We start from the raw sequence: 21,624 nt of genomic DNA, 5'->3' as shown, positions 1-21,624 counted from the left end.
AACAAACAAACAAATATTTTCAAAAGCCTCAATCTCTAGACCTTGTCAAACGTTTTTTTTAAATCCTTTTATTATGTAAACAAGGAAAACATCTGGCCTGTTGACCTGACCCGCACTCCCACTTACCACCGACAGGAGGCAGTAAAGACCAACAAAAGAATCCCCCCTCCCCACACCAGAATCATTTCATTCCTCTGCAGATTTGTTTGCGTGAATACGTGGAAAGCGAAGCCAACTCTCCACCGAACCAAACTCCGCTGACGGGAAATCCCTGCGTGTGTATGTCCGGTGACAGCGTGACGACTCCCCTTCGGACGTGCTCAGTCGGCGTGTCCCGACCCAGTTGACGGACGTCCGAGCAGTCCTATGATACCTCGGAGACCTTTTGACTGGTTTCGCCCCCCCCAACGCCGCGCGGCCAACTTGGGACTCGTTCACGCCACTTAAGTCGCCGTGAAGTTTGAAGACACCTCCAACATGTCCGTGGCAGGCTTGAAGAAACAGTTTTATAAAGCGAGCCAGGTTTGTGCAACTTTTCCTCCCAGCGTCAAGAAGTACCAACACCCCGCTTGGGGGGTTCGGCTAGCGAGCAGAAACTCGTAGTTAGCTTCGCTTAGCATTTAAGCTAAAGCGATTTAGTTTCTGCTAATGCTAATTAACTGTTAGCTTTGATTGTCTTTCTTTGTGTGGTGCCACTGAGAAGCAAACGTTGGCTTTTTTTTTAAAGATATTTTTATAGTATTTTTTATTTATTTATTTGTTTTGTTTTGTCTCCTGCTCCCCACCCCCAAAGCGGGGGTGAATCTTCCAGGCGTTTAGTTGCGTTTGAATTGATATTTACCAAAATGTCGATCTTTCAGTCTCCCCTTTGTCATGTCTTGTTTATTAAAATTAAACAACATTTGGATATTATTTGAAAACGTGTCAGGTCGCTGAAAAGACCTGGTGACCTCCTTTCCACTCCAGCTGTGTTGTGTTACTCCCTTTTTGTTTGTTTATTTAAATCTGATTTGAAGCCACAAAAGGGATGAGTTTCAGTGTTTTTATTTGTTTTTTAAACATAGGTCTCCATTTTTTTTCTTTTTTTTTTTACTGCTACCCAACCTGGGCGCGGATTCTGTAAAAGAATGTCTTTTCACCACGGTGCTGATCTAAGCAGGAAAGACATTTGGTTTCTGCCTCGGGCTTCCTGTTAGGAACAGGCTGAAGATCCCTGAAGGTTTTGAACATGTTGCAATTTCAGACTAGCTTGTGTGTAAACATGAAACGGACTGTAAACACGATCAGAAGTACGGCTGGTGAAATTAATCCATCAAATCTTGTTGGGATGAAATCTCTGCCCGGAGGTTTCGTAGGAATCATTTCCCCCAGGCTATTGTAAATAAAGATGCACAAAAAAATAATCAACCTAAAGTGCTCTCTTTTGGATCATAGAAGAAATCTGTCGTCAAGAAGAAATTATTTAATTATTAGTAAAAAAATTCCCTCAAAAAACTGTTTTAATATATATATATATATATATATATATATATATATATATATATATATATATATATATATATATATATATATATATATACTTGGACACAGAAAAATACTAAACTCAAAGCATCCTGTTTTGGTTTTACAGTTGAGATCTGTCCACAACAATAAACCATTAACTTAATTATTACATAAATATTTGTCCCCCCAAAAAATAATCAGCATAAAGTTTCAGACCTTTTCTCAAAAGAAATAGGTATAAATAAATATTTGTCCACAGAAAAATATTCAACTTAAAGTGTCCTCATTTGGGATCATAGTAGGGATGCGTTCACTAGAATAAATCATTAACTCGACAGGTAACGAGAGGTGGCACCTGACGAGTTGGGTCCAACCATTCCAGTGTGGTAATGCAGTCACGCTTTTGCTGCCGTATTAAACAATACTTAAAATAACAAATGATTCACAAGGTAACTACGCCATTATTAAACTAATAAAGATAAGCGCTACTTTCCCTCTTTTTTATTTTGACTGCACCTCCTTTGTTTTCCCTCTTCTCAATAACAGTTGACACAGCTCAGATTTTCCTCACTGGGGGCATACAGGAAGTGGGACTGGATATCAGTGCCCAGCAGTGCGCACATCCTTGTTTACCTCTCGCTTATTTTGCCCGCTTTCTATCGCCGTCGAAACCAAAAGGGCAGACAAACAAAATCGCTCGCCCTTTGACATAAAAAGTGTCTGGCGGGTAAAAGTTTTTGTTTTATGCTGGGGAACTCTTCTACTGCAATTATAGTGAAAGCCGCTCTTTGATGACACATTGCACTGTGACTAATGTGTGACTGGAGGTTGGGAGTGGACTCAATGTGGCGCTGTATTTTCTGTCTTTGTTTATTATAATTGCTCACTCAAGCATATTGTACCAATATATGTGATTATCCTGTCAACAATTGGATTTGATATCCGGATTAATCCCTTCAAATTTTCTGACTGATCAATTCCAACGCATAGAACCTTCCTTTTTCCTAAAATAAACAGAAAATTGGATCCAACAGAAATGCACACACACAAAAAATGCCAGTAAAATGCTGGCAACTTGGTGCCAGGAAGTTAAATTATGGTAACACAATTTCCACATTTATGGTAAAAAAAAATGTATTTATACTGTTGATTTTACACAGTATATTTTGTCATTGTAAAATCATGACTATCAATACAGTTTTTACTGTAAATGTTGAACATGTGTGACTTTAATTTAGCAGTAATTTTCTGGCAACCAAGTTTTTATTTATTTATTTATTTTACAGTGTATTTCTGTCAACATTTGTCAACTTGGTTGCCAGAAAACTACCATTCAATTCCGATTTTCTGAACGTTTTTGAATAATTAATGGAATAAAGTGTGTCATTTATTTTTGCTTTTTGTTTATTATAATTGCTCACTTTAGCATATTGTACCAATTTATGTGATTATCCTGTCAACAATTGGATTTGATATCCGGATTAATCCCTTCAAATTTTCTGTCTGATCAATTCCAACGCATAGAATCTTCCTTTTTCCTAAAATAAACAGAAAATTGGATCTGACAGAAATACACTGTTTAAAAAAAGGCCAGTAAAATGCTGGCAACTTGGTGCCAGAAAATTAAATTTTGGTTCCACAGTTTCCACATTTATGGTAAAAAGATTGTACTGTATTTATACTGTTGATTTTACACGGTATATTTTGTCATTGTAAAATCAAACTAACAATACAGTTTTGACTGCAAATGTTGAACACGTGTAACTTGTTGCCAATATTTTACCATAAAAACAGCATTTTTTATTTATTTATTTATTTTACAGTGTATTTCTGTCAACATTTGTCAACTTGGTTGCCAGAAAACTACCATTCAATTCCGATTTTCCGAACGTTTTTGAATGATTAATGGAATAAAGTGTGTCATTTATTTTTTCCTTTTGTTGAATCAAGCAATCAATGCTGTTTTTGCTTTTATTTAAGCGACAAACACAAAACATGTATTATTTTTCCCTTAAAAGATTCAAAGTGGAATCATTGAGACGATTCTAACAATGGCCTTTGATATGTTAATAATTCATAACAGAACTGATTTTTAATGCTTTTTACTCTTTAAAAAGAATGCACACGTTAAGACAAGTTAAAAAAAAAACAACAACAACTGGTAGTTGCGGACTGCGGCTATAAATCGCTGGCTATAAAGACTCCCGCAGCCTGGTTATTTTCCTCTCTTTGTCCAAGTTAGCAGGATTGTGGACAGACTCGCGTCGATTCTTGGCTGCGCTAGCTGTGCGTGTTTCTTTGCCGCTGTGGGTGGAAACGGCTAAAGTTTGCTCCTTCTCCCTACATGTTTCATTTTTCCGGCGCTGGCTTTGGACTTTGCGTGTCGCTTGTTCGGTTAATGCTTCTCTGTTTGTAAAATTCAGAATGCGCCCAGACATTCAAGTTCGAAGCATCCTTGGCTTTCACGTTTTTATTTATTCATAATTTGGAGACCTTAAATTGTCTAAATGCTTAGAAGTTCAGTTTCTCAGCTGGAAATATCTGCAGATTTCCTTAGTCGTTTATAAAAGCAGCCTGATTATCATTTAAACATTTGAAAAACATCGGTTTTTACTTTGCAAAACAACCATCAAAATTTTTGATGATTTTCTGACATTTTACTGATCGAACCAGTAAACCGCATTATATAAATAATAATAATTTTGCATAGTCAATTACAGGAAAAATGTATATTTTTAAATAAAGGGAAGTTAAGCAAAATGTTTAAAAACACTTTTGATTCATTGATTAATTGACAGAATTAACAGCTATTAAACTAGACAATAGTTGTCGCCATAGTAACATTCAAATTTTAATCAAGAAAAAATAATACACATAATATATATATAAAGTATACATTTCAGTCCGCCAAGGAAAATACCTCTGTCAAATGTTTTTCTTTCCAAGCCCAAAATAGAATATTTATGAGAATCAATTTTTTTTTCATTTTACATTCCGTTTTTATTTTTTTACAAATTGTGCGTCTTCTTTGAAGTCTAATGTTGACTTTAAACAAGCTTTGTGATGATCCAAATACATTTTTGCAACATTTCCTGCTTGTTTTATGCTCCGATTGATTTCCCTAAGCTTTTGCGTGTATGTAAACGACAAACATGCGAGCAATCGAGTGCGCAGACAGTTACGCAGGATGGCTTTAGGCTGGTGGCCCCTTCTGGTTTATGAGACGCACATTTGTTGTTTTCGATGACATTACGATAATCGAGGCTGAAACTTTGGATGCTTGCAGAATATATTTATCGTCATTTTCCCATAATACTTAAATGTTAGTGTTCTTCGGTACCACTTTTTCTTTTTCAATCAATACCACTATATGACGCACTGACTTCTCATACTTTTGATACGCAAAAATCTCCTCCCAAAAACCAGATCATTGTAAACAAAGAGGTAAAACTGCAGTATTTTCTATCATTATCATAAAAAATTGCAGTACCAGTATGAGTACTCAGCTCTTGAGTAAACAATATGGATACAACGTATCAATACAGATACTAGTGTTTTTGCTGCATCAACCCCCCCCCCCCCATCTCTTAAAAAATGTGACCGATCATTTTAAAGAAACACCTACCAATTCCAATATTGTATTTTCCTGAAAATTTCATGAACTCAATGGTACGTTTCTGTTCTAATTTATCATTCTTAGTTCCTAATCGTAAAACTGAAATTTACATAAGGCCTTGACAGATACTTGTTGTTGTTTTGTTTGTTTTTTGTAACCCCCACCCAAAAAAAAAAACAAAAAACGTGACTGATTGTTTTAAAAAATAATATTTTCCAGAAACATAATGGCACATTTCTGTTCTAGTTTGTAATTTTTAGTTCCTGTAATCTTTGTATCAATGCCAATCATCGATACAGATACGAGTGTTTTTGCTAGCCCCCCCCCCCAAAAAAAATCCTGAACTCAATGGCCTAGTTCCTGATCATAAAACTGAAATTTACATACGGCCAATCATCGATCTGATATAGATACTCGATATTCTCAATCACAATGGGTCATAATGACATACTAAATGATATTTGAACAAAAATAACTCCGTAATTGGAAAGATATTTGTTTATCAGGCTCAGTTATAAATCTGAATCATCATCAAAAGGGTGGGAGCCTGACCTGTACGCATTACTCATAGCGAAACAATTATATCATGCAAAAAGTATAAATATAATATTCACCAGAAAATCTCCAAAGATTCCTCTGACGTCGACTGACTTTGCCGACCTGTTTTTTTTTTTTTTTTGCGCTACACTCAGATTGGAAGCGATCCAATTTGCATCTACCTTTTTATCCAAATTCAGAAGAGGCCTGATTCCAATCATGTGCCTCCCAAAAAAAAAAGGTCACTTGAACCATTAAAAGCAAAGCCTGTTACCCTTCTTCTAATTTAAGGCCGCTCAACTCCCTTCAGTAGATAAGTCAACTTGAAGCTCAAGGCCTGCAGACAGAATTATTTATTTCTGCCATGTTAAAGGGTGGAACTCAGCCGTATCTTCTGATATGACTTCCCCAAGGCTACCGTTTAACCTTCGCCCTTCTCCACATCTACAGTCGCTCTCGTCGTGACAAGAGGACTTTTACCGACATTTCAAACTATTTTCGCTTCTTTCCCCTTCCTGTTGTTACATTTGCCGGGCCTGATAAATAATTACCCGATTTTTTTGGGGGAGTACTGAAGCACAAGACGGCTAGCTGACATAAGTGTTAGCATGACGTAAGGCTTGAATAACACAGAATTTTTTATGCTCACAAAGTGGGTCACGCGGTTATCCTCCAACTCGGGGCTGTAAATCATCGCTGTTATCTTAGTTTTCCTGAAGGAACTTCGAACAGATGTGCTTGCTCATAGTTGTTTTATTTCATTCCGACCCGGATGACAGTTGGATCTTTTCAGGCTTGGAATTACAAAAGGCATAGTCCAGAAGTCTGGGTTGCTGCTAAATTAAGGCACGGCTCCTCGGGAATTGGAGCGGATCGCGCGCGTAAAACGTTCGAATTGGACGTTCGCTCTGATCTTCTTGCGGTTCGCAATTGTATTCTGCTGCTTATTTTTAGAGTCGAAGAAGTGTCATCCTTAAAATGATTCAGGCAGAAACCTGACTATTTTGGGATGGCTTATCTCTTCGAGTTTGATCAATCATTGATATATTATGAGCGTTTTATACACAAAAGTGACTAAGTGTATTAAGATACTGATACAGAATGGCCAACACTCATTTACGTTGTGCGGTGAACCTTCTAAAGCGCAACAGATTTGTTGGATTTGTAAAAATAGACGCTCAAACATAGCAGTATAGATAAATAAATAGAATTTGTTTTGAATTCGCTGTGGGACTGCAACAATGACTCAAATATTCCATAAAAAAATATGTCTTTAACCTCAGTTGTAATAACAGAAATGTGGCGAGATTTTGTATTATTTAACCTGTTGAAATTCTGGTCAAAAACACAAAATTACAGTAAATTGGCATAACTTCATTATTTTATCGTGCTCCTAACCTTTTTTTTTTTCCCTTCTCAGATTGGCCAGCAAGTTAAAAATGTCTCATTCTTTTAAGGTCCAAATTCTGAGATGTCAGTGCGTCAAAATACGCATCACGTTTGAAATGCAGGCTAAAAATAAACTCAACTGGTGCTGATTTAAGGTTATTTGTGAGAAAAGCAGGGTGGGCAAATAGCTCTTGTACAAAAGCAATGAATCGTTTTTAATTTTGTTTTTTTACGCCACGCCCACTAGTTATCACAGATATTGTAATGTGGAACATGAGGCTGAACAATAATCATACCTGCCCCTTTTGTTGTTTAATAATGCGAAATATTTTGTAGCTGACATATTCATTAATCTTAGGCTGTGTTGCGTAATCGATTTAAAACAAAAAAATCTATATACTGTATATTCAATAGCTCCTGCCCAGGTTTTTCCTACTAGTGGACCAGAACCCGCTGGCATCAGCTCCCAACATCTGTTTTGAGACCTAGTGGCCCAAAATTAAGATTTGACTGCTGTCGGGGAACCCTCAAGAACAGAGTTCCCCAACCGCCTGTCCAATCAACCGGTACCGGGCCACATGGGCTTCACGCGAAATGTTGATGTTTTGGAACTGATTTAGCTGATCATTGAACAGTTCATCATTGTTTGGCTTGATCTTTGTTTTTGGCGCCGCCTCTGGTCGCTGTCAATATTACATTTCTGAGTGAGGAATGACTGCGTGGCTTCAATTGAGAGCAGAGTCCACAATAAAGATCTCAAGCATTGATCGGTCCGTGATGATAAAGGTCGGGGACCCCAACTCTATATAAAAATATAAAAACAAAAGAATTATTCCTACCTCCTATTTGAATTTTAGAATTCAAAGCATGCGGATTGTTTGTGAGTGTAGCACACACCAAAACAATACAGTAAAGTCAAAATGGCTGCACAGGGCTCTTGAGCAGGCGTGTGGTGTGTCTATTAGAACCTTATGGGCCTCATTAAATGACCTCACCCTCTATGTTCTCTTTCCTCCCCTCCGCCCCCACGGCTCTTTTTCTCCCTTCTGCCGCTAGATGGTGAGCGAGAAAGTCGGCGGCGCTGAAGGAACCAAACTCGATGATGACTTCAGAGATTTGGAGCGCGTAAGACGACCGTTCATGATTAAAACAAAAAAATACCTGCCGTTTCCTGGAATTTTTGAGGATCTTTGCGTTCTTGTTGCGCCCCTGCAGAAAGTGGACGTGACCAGCAAAGCTGTTGCAGAGGTGATCTCCAAAACATCAGAATATCTGCAGCCCAACCCTGGTGAGATTGCATTTTTTTTACAAGAGAAATTTTTTTTACATTTTTTATATTGCAACGTTTTGGAAGAGTTACATCAGCTTCCTTTTCCTCCCACAGCATCAAGGGCCAAACTCTCCATGTTGAACACCATGTCGAAAATCCGCGGTCAGGTGAAGAACCCCGGCTACCCCCAGGCTGAGGGGCTTTTGGGTGAATGCATGACCAAGTATGGAAGAGAACTCGGAGAGGAGACTAACTTTGGTGAGATGAACCTCGGGGTTCGCCGCTTGGCTTGAAATGTTGTACTTTAATTAAAACGAGGCCTTATTTTTTTAACATGGGGTGGCATAAAGAGTGAAGTCGCGAAGCAGAGACAACCTAATCAATTTTATTTTCAGACAAAGTATCCAACGTTTGCTAAATCGAGACATATTTACCATGTTAAATTTCAATGGATAAATATAAATATTTGAGGTTTTTCAGCGAATCTTTCCCCATCACTTGTGATCTGATTTTAGAGCGGAACCATCACCCCTCTGCTGAAAAAAAAATGACTGGCATCTAATTAACTTCAAAGAGGGGGTTTGTTGACTCATTTCTGGAAGCCAATCATGTGTATCCTGTATAAGCGTCCCTTCAAAACAAAAGAATTGCTCATTACCAGTGAGAGACCTCATTGAAATCATGATTTTATCTTTTATTTTTTTTAAACTACGTTTTTGCCAATCATCTCTTTTTTGCCAATCATCTCTAATGCATAGATTTCAGTAAAAAAAAAAAAATGACTGGCATCTAATTAACTTCAAAGAGGGGGTTTGTTGACTCATCTCTGTAAGCCAATCATGTGTATCCTGTATAAGCGTCCCTTCAAAACAAAAGAATTGCTCATTACCAGTGAGAGACCTCATTGAAATCATGATTTTATCTTTTATTTTTTTTAAACTACGTTTTTGCCAATCATCTCTTTTTTGCCAATCATCTCTAATGCATAGATTTCAGTAAAAAAAAAAAAATGACTGGCATCTAATTAACTTCAAAGAGGGGGTTTGTTGACTCATCTCTGCAAGCCAATCATGTGTATCCTGTATAAGCGTCCCTTCAAAACAAAAGAATTGCTCATTACCAGTGACAGACAACATTGAAACCATGATTATTTTTTTTAACTACGTTTTTGCCTATCATCTCTAATGCATAGATTTCGGTATACGGCTCTAGACCACCGGTGTCAAACTCAATGCCCGTGGGCCAAATCCAGCCCGCCACATAGTTTTATGTGGCCTGCAAAATGCTATTTAGGACTTCACGGATGTGACTAAAATATCAAATTTGAAAGTTGTCTTCAACTCTTACATAGTTTTTGGGGAAACAACATTTTGTTTTCGTTACCAATCCCCCTTTTGAACAATTTTTATTGGCCTCTGATCTCAAAACTATGTAAATGCGTGACGATTATGCTTAGAACTGATTTGACCATGATTAAAATGCGTTTCCTGCTTGAGACCGTATTATTTGTTATTATCTATTATTATCAATCTGTAGATGAACTTAAAAACCCAAAGTGACAGCAAAAAAGACACAGTTTCATCGTGTGAAAAAATTGCCAATGCTTTAGTATGACAATCTGTGTCCAATTCCAGGTGGCGCCCTGGTGGAAGTCGGCGAAGCCATGAAGAGGATGGCGGAAGTCAAAGACTCGCTGGACATCGACGTCAAGCAGAACTTCATCGATCCATTGCAAGGCCTCTGCGATAAGGACCTCCGAGAAATTCAGGTTGTTTTTATTTTCTTCAACGCCTTATTTCATTAGACCGCACCGTGAAGACAACTCTCCATCTGCGTACGGTAGCACCACCTGAAGAAGCTGGAAGGCCGCCGCCTGGACTACGACTACAAAAAAAAGCGTCAAGGAAAGATTCCGGACGAGGACATCCGACAGGCCCTGGAGAAGTTTCACGAATCGAAGGAAGTGGCGGAGACCAGCATGTATAACCTCCTGGAGACCGACGTGAGAAGCGGTTGTTAGCTCCAGCGTGAAGTAGGACTGTGATGTAGTTTCTGACCGCAGCGACTCTGTTGTGTGTTTGCGAGAAGATTGAGCAAGTGAGCCAGCTTTCGTCTCTGGTGGAATCCCAACTGCAGTACCACCGGCAGGCCGTTCAGGTTCTGGAAGAGCTGTCCGACAAGCTCGGAGAAAGGTGCGCTTACGTGCACCAAACGTACACTCGTACGCACACGTGCCCAGTAGCTAGCATCACACGTATGAATTCTTCTTTTTCAATGTTAACCCCCTGTGAGATTTTTTTTTCTTCCTCCAATCAGTCCAAAAAGACATTAAGCAGTGCTTTGTCATCCATGTCTGATTTCAGCAAGTTTGGGACTTCATTCGTAGTGCTATCTCATATTTTATTCTGGAATTCCAGAAGATATCTTGCGCTTTACTCATGGCTCATCCCCCAAAAATTTGCTTCGCGAATGACGGTGCACAGCCACATAAAGCTTAATAAAATAAAGCGATACAACATTTTGCAGAGGACTCACAATAACACAGTTTAACACTGTGTCGTTTCATGTTCCAATTAAGTTGTCCTTAATTTGAAAAGACACTGGCTTCTTAACAATAAACCAAAGGTGTTCTGGGTACATCACACATTCAAATGCAAACCATTTGTTTTGTTGTGCATTTTTTGTGTTATTTGTGTCTTTTCAGTGTCTCTTCCATACATGTTTCCAATCCAAAAGATATATGTCAGGTTGGATATTTGCTATCGGGAAATTTGCACCGATACCATTCAGTATTGGCACCGATACTTGATGTATCATTGCTTCCCTAGAAAGGAACACTGCATGTGACTGACTTGTTCTTTTTTTTTTTATTTATAGGATGACTGAGGCCCAGTCACGACCAAGGCGCGAATACACGCCCAAACCCAAACCCTTGTTTGATTTTGGAGAAGACAACCACTCCAACGGAGGCTACACCACCTCAATGGCTCCGCTTCCTTCTCGCAACTCAGGTGAGCCACTCCTAATTAGTTGCGTTTTATTCGGAGGAGGATTGATCAAACGGCTGACAATTCCGGGAAATCCACAACATGGATTTGAGGACACATTAAATCGTCTGTTTCCGTGAAACCGAACCGATAAACATTCCAGCTACTTCCAATGTGATTGCGCAAGACCTGCATGAGTCACACACATCCGAGTGTTTACATGCATGTTTGCATGTGTGTGTGCGTGTCTTTCGGCTGCCTATTGTACGACTGACCTTGTTCCTCTTTTCCGCGACACCGCCAGAGCCGTCAATTCGCTGGGCCAGATTGTCTTTTCGGAAGGAAACGTTGCGTGAGTCACAGTGGGCGGAGCATGAATTTCTCTTGTGGTCTTGTGTGTTTGTTTTGGGTTCAGTTTTTTTTTTTTTTTGTAAAAAGTAGGAAGCAGAATACAAAGCAACAAGAATCGTTAAGGAATTTCGACATATGCGCTTCATGTTTTCACTCCTAACATGGCACGTGCTGAAACAAATCCACGTCCTGTGTTTTGAGTTTACAAAAAAGGGACTCAAGTAGTTACAATTGAAATCATGTGTTTTTTGGAACTACTTTTTACGATGAAAATAATTTAAACTCATGTTTTCTAAGTAGCTATGACCTTTGAGACCAAACAACAACATAACATTTTCTCACCTTTCTTCATTGCAAGCAGTTATATTGATTGCATGCGACACATCCAAAATGGCCTGGAAACGAATAATTAAAAAGGGGCATAAATTGACGACAAGATCCCTCACGTGTTGAGGTTAACAAAGCCAATCCGTTGGCGTCATTGTAAAATACCTTTGGAGGAGTTACGCATTGTTACTGACAGGATCGAGTCTTTGCGCTTTTCCAGCTCGACAGTGACGCCACACAAAGAGCGAATTGTTTCGAGACAATCGTGTAGTTTGTTTGTGCGCGGAGCTTCTGCGTGTGCTCCGCTGCTCCCAGATCAGATCAGTGACCGAGGTGGTGGGGAGAATTACTTAAGTGGACATGCAGACACTTGTCGATGGATTGGTCGTTAAAAATATTGTTTGTTGCAGGCTTAAATAGTATAAAAAAAAATAATAACGCTTTCCCCGTCTGTATTTTTGCATGGCGGCATGCATGCATGGAAAATGAACAGCGTGTACGGATTACGGAGCAATTTTTGCTTTGTTACACACCGCCACAGATGAAGAGGCGGCATCCTTTGAAAACTCGCCGCCGCAGGAAGTTGCGCACCGTAAACGTTTTGGTAAAAGTGTTGCTTTTCCCTCCCCCCTCGGCCGCAGTCCCGGAGCAGCCCAGCTGCAAGGCGCTCTACGACTTTGAGCCGGAGAACGAGGGCGAACTGGGCTTCCGCGAGGGCGACGTCATCACGCTGACTAATCAGATCGACGAGAACTGGTACGAGGGGATGCTCAACAGCCAGTCGGGGTTTTTCCCCCTCAACTACGTGGAGGTGCTGGTTCCGTTGCCCCACTAAGGGCGGGTGGGGAGCCAGGCTTCGGACAGACCCGGCGTAGTCCACGCTAGAGCCTGTTCCACTTGGAGGACGGACTCATCAAACCCTCCGTGATTTTTAGACCGAGACAAAGTAAGCGGCGAAGCTCAGGTTGACGCAATACTCCCCCGTCTTAGAAAGCTGAGCGCCTCACCGATGACACCTGCTGGCCACTCTGACAATTGCCTTTTTTTTATCTGACAGGAATTGAACCACGCGATTGCAGCCTAGCGCTTTCTACTAACAAATGACACCTTTGAAGGCCGTTTGAGCATTTTCATATCTTTAATATCCAGCTTTTGGTCCATATGTACTCGTATGTTCATTTTTAAATCACTAGTTAGACAACTCAGTCCACAGTTAGTAGCGCATCTCCTGAAATGCGTTTTCAAGCACCACTTTTGGCTTCCTCGCGTGCCATTTAAACCTTACTGGTAAACGACTGGGCTGCTATTGTAGGACGTCTAAATAACGGACTTAAGAAAGAGCACTTTTAAGTTGGCGTCGAGAATGCAATTACAAAGTCGCATGCTAAAGACACGCAGCGGGGTCAAATAAAAATGTAGGACGGGTTCGGCGATGGCAGTCAACCGCTCCATCACAAAGATCGTGTTGGAAGATTGCGTCACGCTACTTGAAAAAATAATACTTCTCAAGATGCGTCTTCTAACTAGTCGCAAGTGCGCTGGAACCTATCCCAGCTAGTAGGCGGGTATACCCAGAACTGGTTAACAGCCAATCACAGGGCTCACATGAACAAAACAACCATTCACACTCCCAAACACACATTTGGATAATACCCACCATGGATGTATTGGGGGAATGTGGGAAAAAAACAAAATACTTTGTCAAAAACCCGCACAGGCATGGGGAGAACATGCAAACTCCACTCAGGAAGTTGCAAACAAACATTAACTGCAGATCTTTCAGCCATTGCTGATGTTCTGCGGCTGCTGTCCTACTGTGTGTTCTACTTGCTTGCGGTGGGAAATTGTAAAAAGATTTTGTGGTGGGGGGTTTCATTGGAAGTGCACTAAATTGTCTTCGGACAAAAATTGGACGGGTTCATGCATTTGAAGTTGGATATGAAAAATATGGAATAAATGCTCAAAAGGCTTTTCATAGCAACCCGTTAGCCTTCAGTGTGTTGTCTTTTTAATGGTTTAGCCCAGTGTTTTTGGAAAAATCATTTTAATGCTAGTTAGCACAGAGTCCATTTTGCATTTTGTTTCACTGTGCATCCTGACCCCTCGTCGAGCCCGTTTAACACACGCGGTGCCTGAAAAGACCGCGCTGCTGGCAGCGCTTGAGTCTTTCTGTCCTAAATGTGAAATTCCTCTGAGTAGTCTTTTTTTTATTTTGTTTTTAGAAAGTGGCAAATGCCCTCCCCCTATTTTCACACTAGATTTCATTTCAACTGTTCCTGTGCTCTTAATACCAGACTGAAAACCTTTAAATACCAATTTAAACATATTAGCGTTACCTGCGCAAGTCGGCCGATTACCACCTGCCACAAGATGGCGACAAAGCACTTTTTTTTTTTTTTTTTTTAAGACATGGCTGTGACCTGACTGAAGTTAATCCACTCACTTCAACATAGAAGTCTTGGCGCCATCTTGTGGCCAAGTCATGTATTTTCTGTTTAGACAGGGCTTTGGCAGTGAATGGGTGTTTTTCCAAGTGGGTCAACCAGATTGTGTTCCACTTTGGAGCTTCCTCTGTACAAGAATCCATTTGTGTATAGTTGAGGAATCCAACCTCACTCAAAGGGAAAACATCAAGGGAATGCTTTGAGTTGGGAATGTTTTTACCTTTTTTTTTTTTTTTTGTTGCATTTACCACCCCCAGAACCAGACGGCCTCTGTTGTTTTGGACCTTCTCTAATATGTTTACAAGTGGTATCCTAGCACTGCGGATGAACTGTAGAAAAAAGAAAACTTTTGTTTTGAGTGCCTTTTGGAACCGGATGGCGGGAAACCAAAAACTAACGACTTAATGCACCACATTTTCTTTCATTTCAAGCGGTTGCACTTAGGTGTGCGCCGTATTTACGACACTACAGGCTGTTTCCTTTCACACACGCGCGCGGCTAACTTTTTTTGTTGTTGTTGTTTTGCATACATTATAAGTCTCATTCATTTCCTGATTGTAAAGGCGCTATGTTTAGTCAGTCTTAAAACGATCCTACGGAATTGTATTAAACGTATTCACGCTCGCTATAGTATTATTTTTTTACCCAAACTCATTACCGAAATGCATGTATTTCCTTTATAAATTAGATGTAAAAGATGTACGCCGCCTTTTTATCTTTGGTATAAGAACTGAATTTAACCACAATTTTTTTTTTTTGTCTTATATCACCATTATATTTGTACGTGCATCTTTCCTGACCCTCCCCACTTCTTACAATAAACGAAAGACAAAAAATAGATTTTTTTTTTATTTTATTATACTTTTATTAATACAAAAAATGGTGGTGTTTTAAATATTTCCAGTGTGTATTGGTACAAATGTTTTTTAGAACAGCAATCAGCAGGCTTAAGGCATCGCTCTGCTCTCATGCAAGTGCAGTAATAAATAATAATAATAAAAAAAAAACACACAATTTAAAATACTAAAATGGTGGTTCTCAAACTGGGTCCCGCAAAACAAAGCTTGGCGCAGATAAATGTGACATCGCCACACTGAACGGAACCGCCGTCATTGATACAGTGAAACAACCTCAGTGTAACTTCAACGAACATGAACGTTCACAAAATTTCCACGTCTCATTGAACGCCACTCAGCTGACTGTAGACGTGCTCCAGGATCTGGGAATAGGCTTGGTCCTTGGGGGCGTGGCAGCTCAGCGATCCCTTAAAAAAGGGGGAGGGGCTTCAATATGATCTCATTCGGTGCCAACCGTTTTATGACCTTTTATGCAAATATTTACAAATAAATATATCTTGGAAAAAAAACACCTGGCACGCTCACCTTGATCTTGTCCATCATGGTGGTGTCGGGACACCAGTACTGGTTGAAGTGGACCAAGTCTGGGGCGGCCTTGTAGAAGTCCACCAGCAGTACCTGCAAGCGCTTTGCACTCAGAACTTTTTTTCCAACGCAAAACACACTTTGTTGTCCCTTTTTTTTTTCCTGCGACGTGCGGTTATACCATCTCGTTGAGGACATCGCTGGTGAGGAAGTTGTCTTGGACGTACGTGACCTCCACGGCCACGGGGATCCCGTAGTCGTTGGGCCTTTGCTGCAAGGGAAAAAAAAAATAATAATCGAGCTAAATGAACACATTTAATCTTAGTCACATTTGATGCGCTATAATCAATGCACTACAATGAGCGGCCAGAGGCGGCGCCAAAAAACATACTAAGCCAAACAAGGCACAAACTTGTAAATGTTAATGTACGCATACATCACATGACTCTCACCTCTGGTGGAGGTACGACCCAAAACGGCGTTATAGTTGAGGCCACGCCTTGATTACCGTGATAGTACGGTCCTAGAAAAAAAAGTGCATTTTTAAAATGATTTTTTGTGATTCAGGTCCAACCGATATGCTTCCAATACAATTTAGCAAACTAAAATTCACAAGGCAGAGGTAGTACCGCAGATGACGCCCAGGCACGGCTGGAAACCGTTGTTGGAGCCCTGCAGCCTGAGCTGGTGGTCCATCTGCGAGTCGATGTCCTGCAGCGAGGGCAGGGCCGGACCTCGGGGGTGGCTGTGGTACCAGCCCACCAAGGACAAGCCGCGCATGAACAAGTTCTGGCAGATCTGGATGCGTCACGGTAACAAAAATCCCAATAATACTTTGCTGACTTCTGTCTGTGTGTATGTGTTGGGTGTGTTACCTCCTCCTCCACAGCGGAGGCGGCGTCTCTGTCCGCCAGCCTCGTTCGACAAGGGAAAGCCCGTAAGACGGTCAGCACTCAAAAAACATAAAAAGCAACATTCACCTTTAGATGTTTGTTTGCTTGTTTCTTTTTATATCTCGGGTCAAACTCACGTTGCGTGTTTGTGTCCCATCGTCCTCCTAGGTAGCCCACCACCTCACTGGTGGTCAGATGGCAGTGAAAGTCCTAGTGAGGGAACATACATGAAGGGCCTAAGAATACTACATGGCAGAAAATAAAATTCAAATATCAAATTGACCCCTAAATGTGGGAGGAGCTTAAAGGTGAGAAGGCCTGAGCACCGTATAGCTCCGCCCCTGCCGTGATTGTATCTTACCATAAGTAGCAGCACGTTACTGGACACGGCCACGTTGAACGGCTGGAACCTGTTGATGGCCGAAAAGGCCGACAGCTCCACCAGCGTGTGAGGGTCCCTGAAGGTCAAAGGTCATTAGCGCGCTTTGGTGGACAGTAACTATCGATTTTTAAGAAGCGGGTACCTGGAAGCGTCCCTGGTACCCAGAGTGCAATATCGGACTGGGATTCTCTCTCGGTCCGTTCTCCTCGGGGCCAGCGCATCTGGAACCAAAGCAAATTTGATGCCCCGTCAAAATTAATTAATGAATTTAGGTAAACAATTTCTTACGTACTATTTACCTAAATTAATTGATGAATTTCGTACTTAATTTCATTGTTAGACCCTTGAAAAAAAATAAAAATAGAAATATGCACCGAAGATTGAATGTTTTAATGAAAAAAAAAAAAAATATATATATATATATATATATATATATATGTATATATATATATATATATATATATATATATATATGTCTTTGCAATTGCGATTGAATGAATTACTTAAGTTTTAAATCACAACTTATTTTAGATATTTTTTCAGCTCAAGAATGGAAAAAAAATATTTGAATGTACTTAAAACAAAAAACGTAAAAATTCGTCTTTGGGAGTGAATGAGTTAAATACGAATGATTTTGGAGGCACTCTTAACCCGGAAGTTAAGACACCTGGCTTGCTAAAACTGCAGACACGCCCCTTTCATGACATCATTCAAGAATGTGGGCGTGTTCTTCATGGATTTTCTCAATTAGTGATGTCATAAAGTGATGACCCTGTTGTTTTCTATTGAATGGAGGAAAACACCAATCTGGGGTTGTTTTTGGTGACTTGAATTTGAAATGAGACAGGCCCTTAAAGAAAACTAGCCCTGCATTGTAAAAACACATCCATGCTCCCAATTAAATATATCTTTTTAGACGAAGTCAGAAAAATATCGAAGGAAAAATTTTGTTGTCTTCACGCCGTGAAAGGAACAGTTGCTTTTCAAATTATGAGCAAATTAATTGGAACAGGAAACGACTTCTCGCTAAATTGTTTTATAGTGGCATGCCAAAAATCGTAATCACAGTATTGTGATTAAATGTCTTGTCTTTTTTTTCAAGGAAGTCTTTTTAAAAACATTCCCCAGTTCACACTGACTCCCAAGACGTCCAGTCTGTCAAAGAAAATCCCAATTGAAGCGTTTTTTCCATTCTCATGCTTAAAAAATGTCAACTAATAGAACCACCCAGGTTCCCGTCCCTGAAATAGGAAACCAAAGAGACTTAAGAAAAATAAAGGAAAAAAATACCATGTAATCCCCCGGGTTTGTTGTTTCTGTTCTTGTCTTCAGCCTGCACGGCTGATTTCCCTTCCTCCTCATCCTCGTCATCATCTTCCTCGCTCACCATGCTCTGATGTCAGCCACACAAAACTGGTGAGCTAATAGTGACTAACACAGGAAGACCGAGATTTATTTATTTATTTGACACTAATGCAGGCCTAACTTCATGAACTGCATTTTAACTTGCCACCAGAGGGCAATCTTCCCGTAAATAAATAGGAGAAAGAAAAAGACGTCATCCAAGAAATGATTGTGAGTTTGAGCTGCCACTAGGGGGCACTCTCCACTAATCAATGCAAAACAGTTTTGGATGATAAACAAAATCACTTAAAAACAACGTTGTGCCATTCTGATTCACTACCGTAAATTTTAGACTATAACCCGAATTTTTTTTCTCATGTTTTGAAGCCTGCGGCTTATAGTCCTGTGTTGCTTATCTGCACTTTTTTTTTTTTTACTTGCAACCAGAAGGCAATCTCCTGGTAAAGAAAAGACGACAGAAGAAGATGCTATCAAAGTATTGCTTTTGAGCTGCGGTTGTATTAGCCACCAGGGGGCACTCCCCATTAATTACATCAAACAGGCATGTTACTGTTGTGTTGGTGCAGTACTCTAACAATCCTAATGTGTTGGTGTCAACCTTCTTTCTAACCTTTTTGCTGTAAACAGACAGTTTGAAAGAAAGTTTGAAATAAAAACAATTATCTGCGTAAAAATATCATGTTACAACCTGCAGTTTGATATCTCCATAGTGTGGCTTACAGTCTGAAAAATAGTCATTTCCAATATGGCCTCTCATCTTGACTTGAAAGTACCTCACCATGTCTGCGCTGGGCTGGTACTTGTGCAGCCAAGTGGTCTTGTACTGGGCCAGCTTCTGTCCCCGGTAGCGCACCGACGCCCATCCGCAACCGGATTTCTTAGCCGGGTTTACCAAGCGCTTGCAATGGGTGGCCCAGGCGCTGGGCGAGTTGAAGATCTGCCCCGTTTCCACCCAGCGGATTTTGCCGTCGTTCAGGAGGTCCCCGATGAAATTCTTACCCTGACGGAAGGGATGGCCAAAGCCGTCATTAAACGGATGTTTGGTCCCGTGCCATTTCTTACCAGGTAGTGGATGGCCAGCACGCCGTCGCCGGGCTCCACCAGGCCATCCTTGAGGAGCACCCGCAGCGTGATCCCCCGCCGCGTGAGCAGAGAGCCTCGACCCGAGCTGGAACGAAGGTCGGCCTCCTCGCCGCCGCTCAGCTCCTCCTCGTCATCCTCGCCGCCGTCCTCCACCACCTGGGGTGAGCCGGGCACCTCTGAGCGGGACGCTCGCAGTTAGCCGTGCGAATTTTTGGAGCTTCGTAACACTTGCGTAAAAGAAATTGACAGATTTTTCTCGACGGGAAGAGCGGGTAGAGGGGAGCCTTCTTGCCCTCCTGGAATATTCGCTGCTGGATACACCGTGGATTCCTGGAACGACCCCGACCCTCCCTCCCTGTCTCCTAAATGTATGTGTCCATATTTGTATTGATATTCGCGTAGACATGCAGTTTGTGGCATGTGTTTGTTTTTTTTTTTTCCAGGCTTATACTATGGCCCCTGTTGGGGACATGGCTTGAGTCTCATTTCTTGTTTTGTTTTTTTTTCTCCCCCACGTCTAAGTTCTTTCGGTCCCGTCTCCCGCATGTCTTTGTATGTTTCCTGGACGGTTCATACTGGTGATGTGACGAACAAATCGAAACTTTTGAACAGCTCTTCACTGTGAACGAGGACCCGAGCCACCACCGTAGAGCTACAGAGTTTTTAAGTGTAATTGTTTTCGAATCTGGAGTAAGCACTAAAAAATGGTTCATGCAATACTCCAAAACAGTAGCAGGTCCAAAATCTTCCACAGTCGTCATTGTTTTGGTTAAGTATTATATATGTATAGTGCGCTAGCTACAGTCACCACTAATATATATATATATTACTGTGAGGTGAGGAGATGGAAACGCAGTGTTCCGTGGTGTGGAGTAGTGCAGGGTAGAAACCCTACTTTTTCCCGTAGAGTCATCAACTTTATTCCTCTGTAGTTACCACAACTCTGCACATCTCCCCTTGTTCTTAAAAGCACATTAAGTGAAATTTGGTCACTTTCTACTTGTGCTGGTGTAATGACAATAAAGAATAGTGTCAAAAGTGAATGCCTAGGAGCGTCCACCCCTCCCCTACGCACGCCCCTTTCTACCAACCATTTTCGTTGTCTTCCAGGAGCAGGGGCCAAAAAGATTTTGTTCCTGAACAGTATTAGCATTTTAACGTTTGACTGACTTCGCCGTGCTGCACGCTAAAGAAACGCAGTAAATGGAGCGTCTCCGTCAAGTAGCGCTGCTAGCCAGCCTTTTGTTTCCGCTCCCCTCTTCCCTTCTTGGCCCCCGCACCCTCGGGATGACAATTAAAGGCCACTTTCATTCATCCTCCTCACCCATGATGGCTCCGAGGGCGCCGGGAACCAGTCGCTCCAGCTCGGGAAGCTTCCAAGTCCGGACCGAGGCGTTCTCTCTCGCTCTCCGGATCGGAGACGGGCGCGATCGCTGCGGTTCGGGCTGTTGTGGAGACGCGTGAAACGAAGGCTGCGCCGTGGTCGTTTCCTTGTTGTTGTTGCTGCTTTAATGTCGGATCCCCTCCCCTTTCTTCTTCCTCCTTGTCACTCGCTCCCCCGGGCGCCAGCTGCCATGCCGACCACCAGCCACCTCCCCCTCCCCCGGAGGCTCGCTTTATTCACCTTCGTTCACACCGCACGCTAAAGAAGACAATCGTGTTCATTTATGACAATAAATCAAGAATATTAACGGCGAAGCGGTGTAAAAAAAAAAAAATCTTGGAAGTGAGGCATCGGCGAGCAGTTCCGGTTGACATGATAGAGATTTTTTCAAAAGCAGGCTTGACGATCAAACGCCATAAAGTGACAAACTGAAAGTTTACAAAATCACACATTGTTTAAAGACAGTTTTTAGACATGGGACGGGTAGGCTTTCTCGAAGAAAAGCGCTTTTTGTGGACTTTGCCAGCAGAGGGCAGCGAAAATTAAGATTTTAAGCACCAACTGTGTGTTTTCAGAGACATCTGCTGGATAAATAAGGTATTGCACCATTAAAGAGCACCAACTTCACGGTCTGCATTTTCAATACTTCCGTAACGTCGTTAAATTAACTTGTACAGTTTTTCCCCCACTGGTAGTTTGTATTACCACACA

General features: G+C 41.2%; 2 protein-coding genes across 2 annotated transcripts; one reads left to right on the top strand and one right to left on the bottom strand.

Moving 5' to 3' along the window:
- Positions 1-182: 182 nt before the first annotated feature.
- Positions 183-15,262, top strand: sh3gl1b (SH3-domain GRB2-like 1b). Its single transcript, XM_088425607.1, has 9 exons — positions 183-522; positions 8,102-8,170; positions 8,261-8,333; positions 8,430-8,573; positions 9,950-10,083; positions 10,159-10,317; positions 10,404-10,507; positions 11,193-11,326; positions 12,622-15,262. The coding sequence occupies exons 1-9, from the start codon at positions 478-480 to the stop codon at positions 12,813-12,815; spliced, it is 1,056 nt and encodes a 351-aa protein (XP_088281733.1). The 5' UTR covers positions 183-477; the 3' UTR covers positions 12,816-15,262.
- mpnd (MPN domain containing) lies at positions 14,939-21,340 on the bottom strand. The gene is made up of 13 exons (XM_088425606.1): positions 20,854-21,340; positions 19,509-19,705; positions 19,225-19,446; positions 18,372-18,474; positions 17,224-17,302; positions 17,061-17,157; positions 16,837-16,909; positions 16,682-16,758; positions 16,436-16,604; positions 16,259-16,329; positions 15,988-16,077; positions 15,807-15,899; positions 14,939-15,688 (listed from the first exon to the last, which is right to left on the bottom strand). Exons 1-13 carry the CDS (start codon positions 20,855-20,857, stop codon positions 15,602-15,604), a joined length of 1,362 nt encoding a protein of 453 aa, XP_088281732.1. The 5' UTR covers positions 20,858-21,340; the 3' UTR covers positions 14,939-15,601.
- Positions 21,341-21,624: the final 284 nt, after the last annotated feature.

This window comes from Hippichthys cyanospilos, chromosome 10, assembly GCF_059441005.1.
Source record: "Hippichthys cyanospilos isolate Australia breed blue-spotted pipefish chromosome 10, RoL_Hcya_1.0, whole genome shotgun sequence".
NCBI classification, from domain to species: domain Eukaryota; kingdom Metazoa; phylum Chordata; class Actinopteri; order Syngnathiformes; family Syngnathidae; genus Hippichthys; species Hippichthys cyanospilos.
Note: the sequence above shows the minus strand (reverse complement) of the source record. Positions and strands in the feature narration are given on the sequence as shown.

Excerpts from the sequence above, each read along its gene's own strand:
- sh3gl1b (XM_088425607.1), top strand. The coding sequence starts at position 478 with ATGTCCGTGGCAGGCTTGAAGAAACAGTTTTATAAAGCGAGCCAG. Across the intron at positions 523-8,101 it reads AGTTTTATAAAGCGAGCCAG|ATGGTGAGCGAGAAAGTCGG; the intron begins GTTTGTGCAACT and ends TTCTGCCGCTAG. Across the intron at positions 10,318-10,403 it reads ATAACCTCCTGGAGACCGAC|ATTGAGCAAGTGAGCCAGCT; the intron begins GTGAGAAGCGGT and ends GTTTGCGAGAAG.
- mpnd (XM_088425606.1), bottom strand. Across the intron at positions 16,910-17,060 it reads GTAACGTGCTGCTACTTATG|GACTTTCACTGCCATCTGAC; the intron begins GTAAGATACAAT and ends TTCCCTCACTAG. Across the intron at positions 15,689-15,806 it reads CCATGATGGACAAGATCAAG|GGATCGCTGAGCTGCCACGC; the intron begins GTGAGCGTGCCA and ends CCCTTTTTTAAG.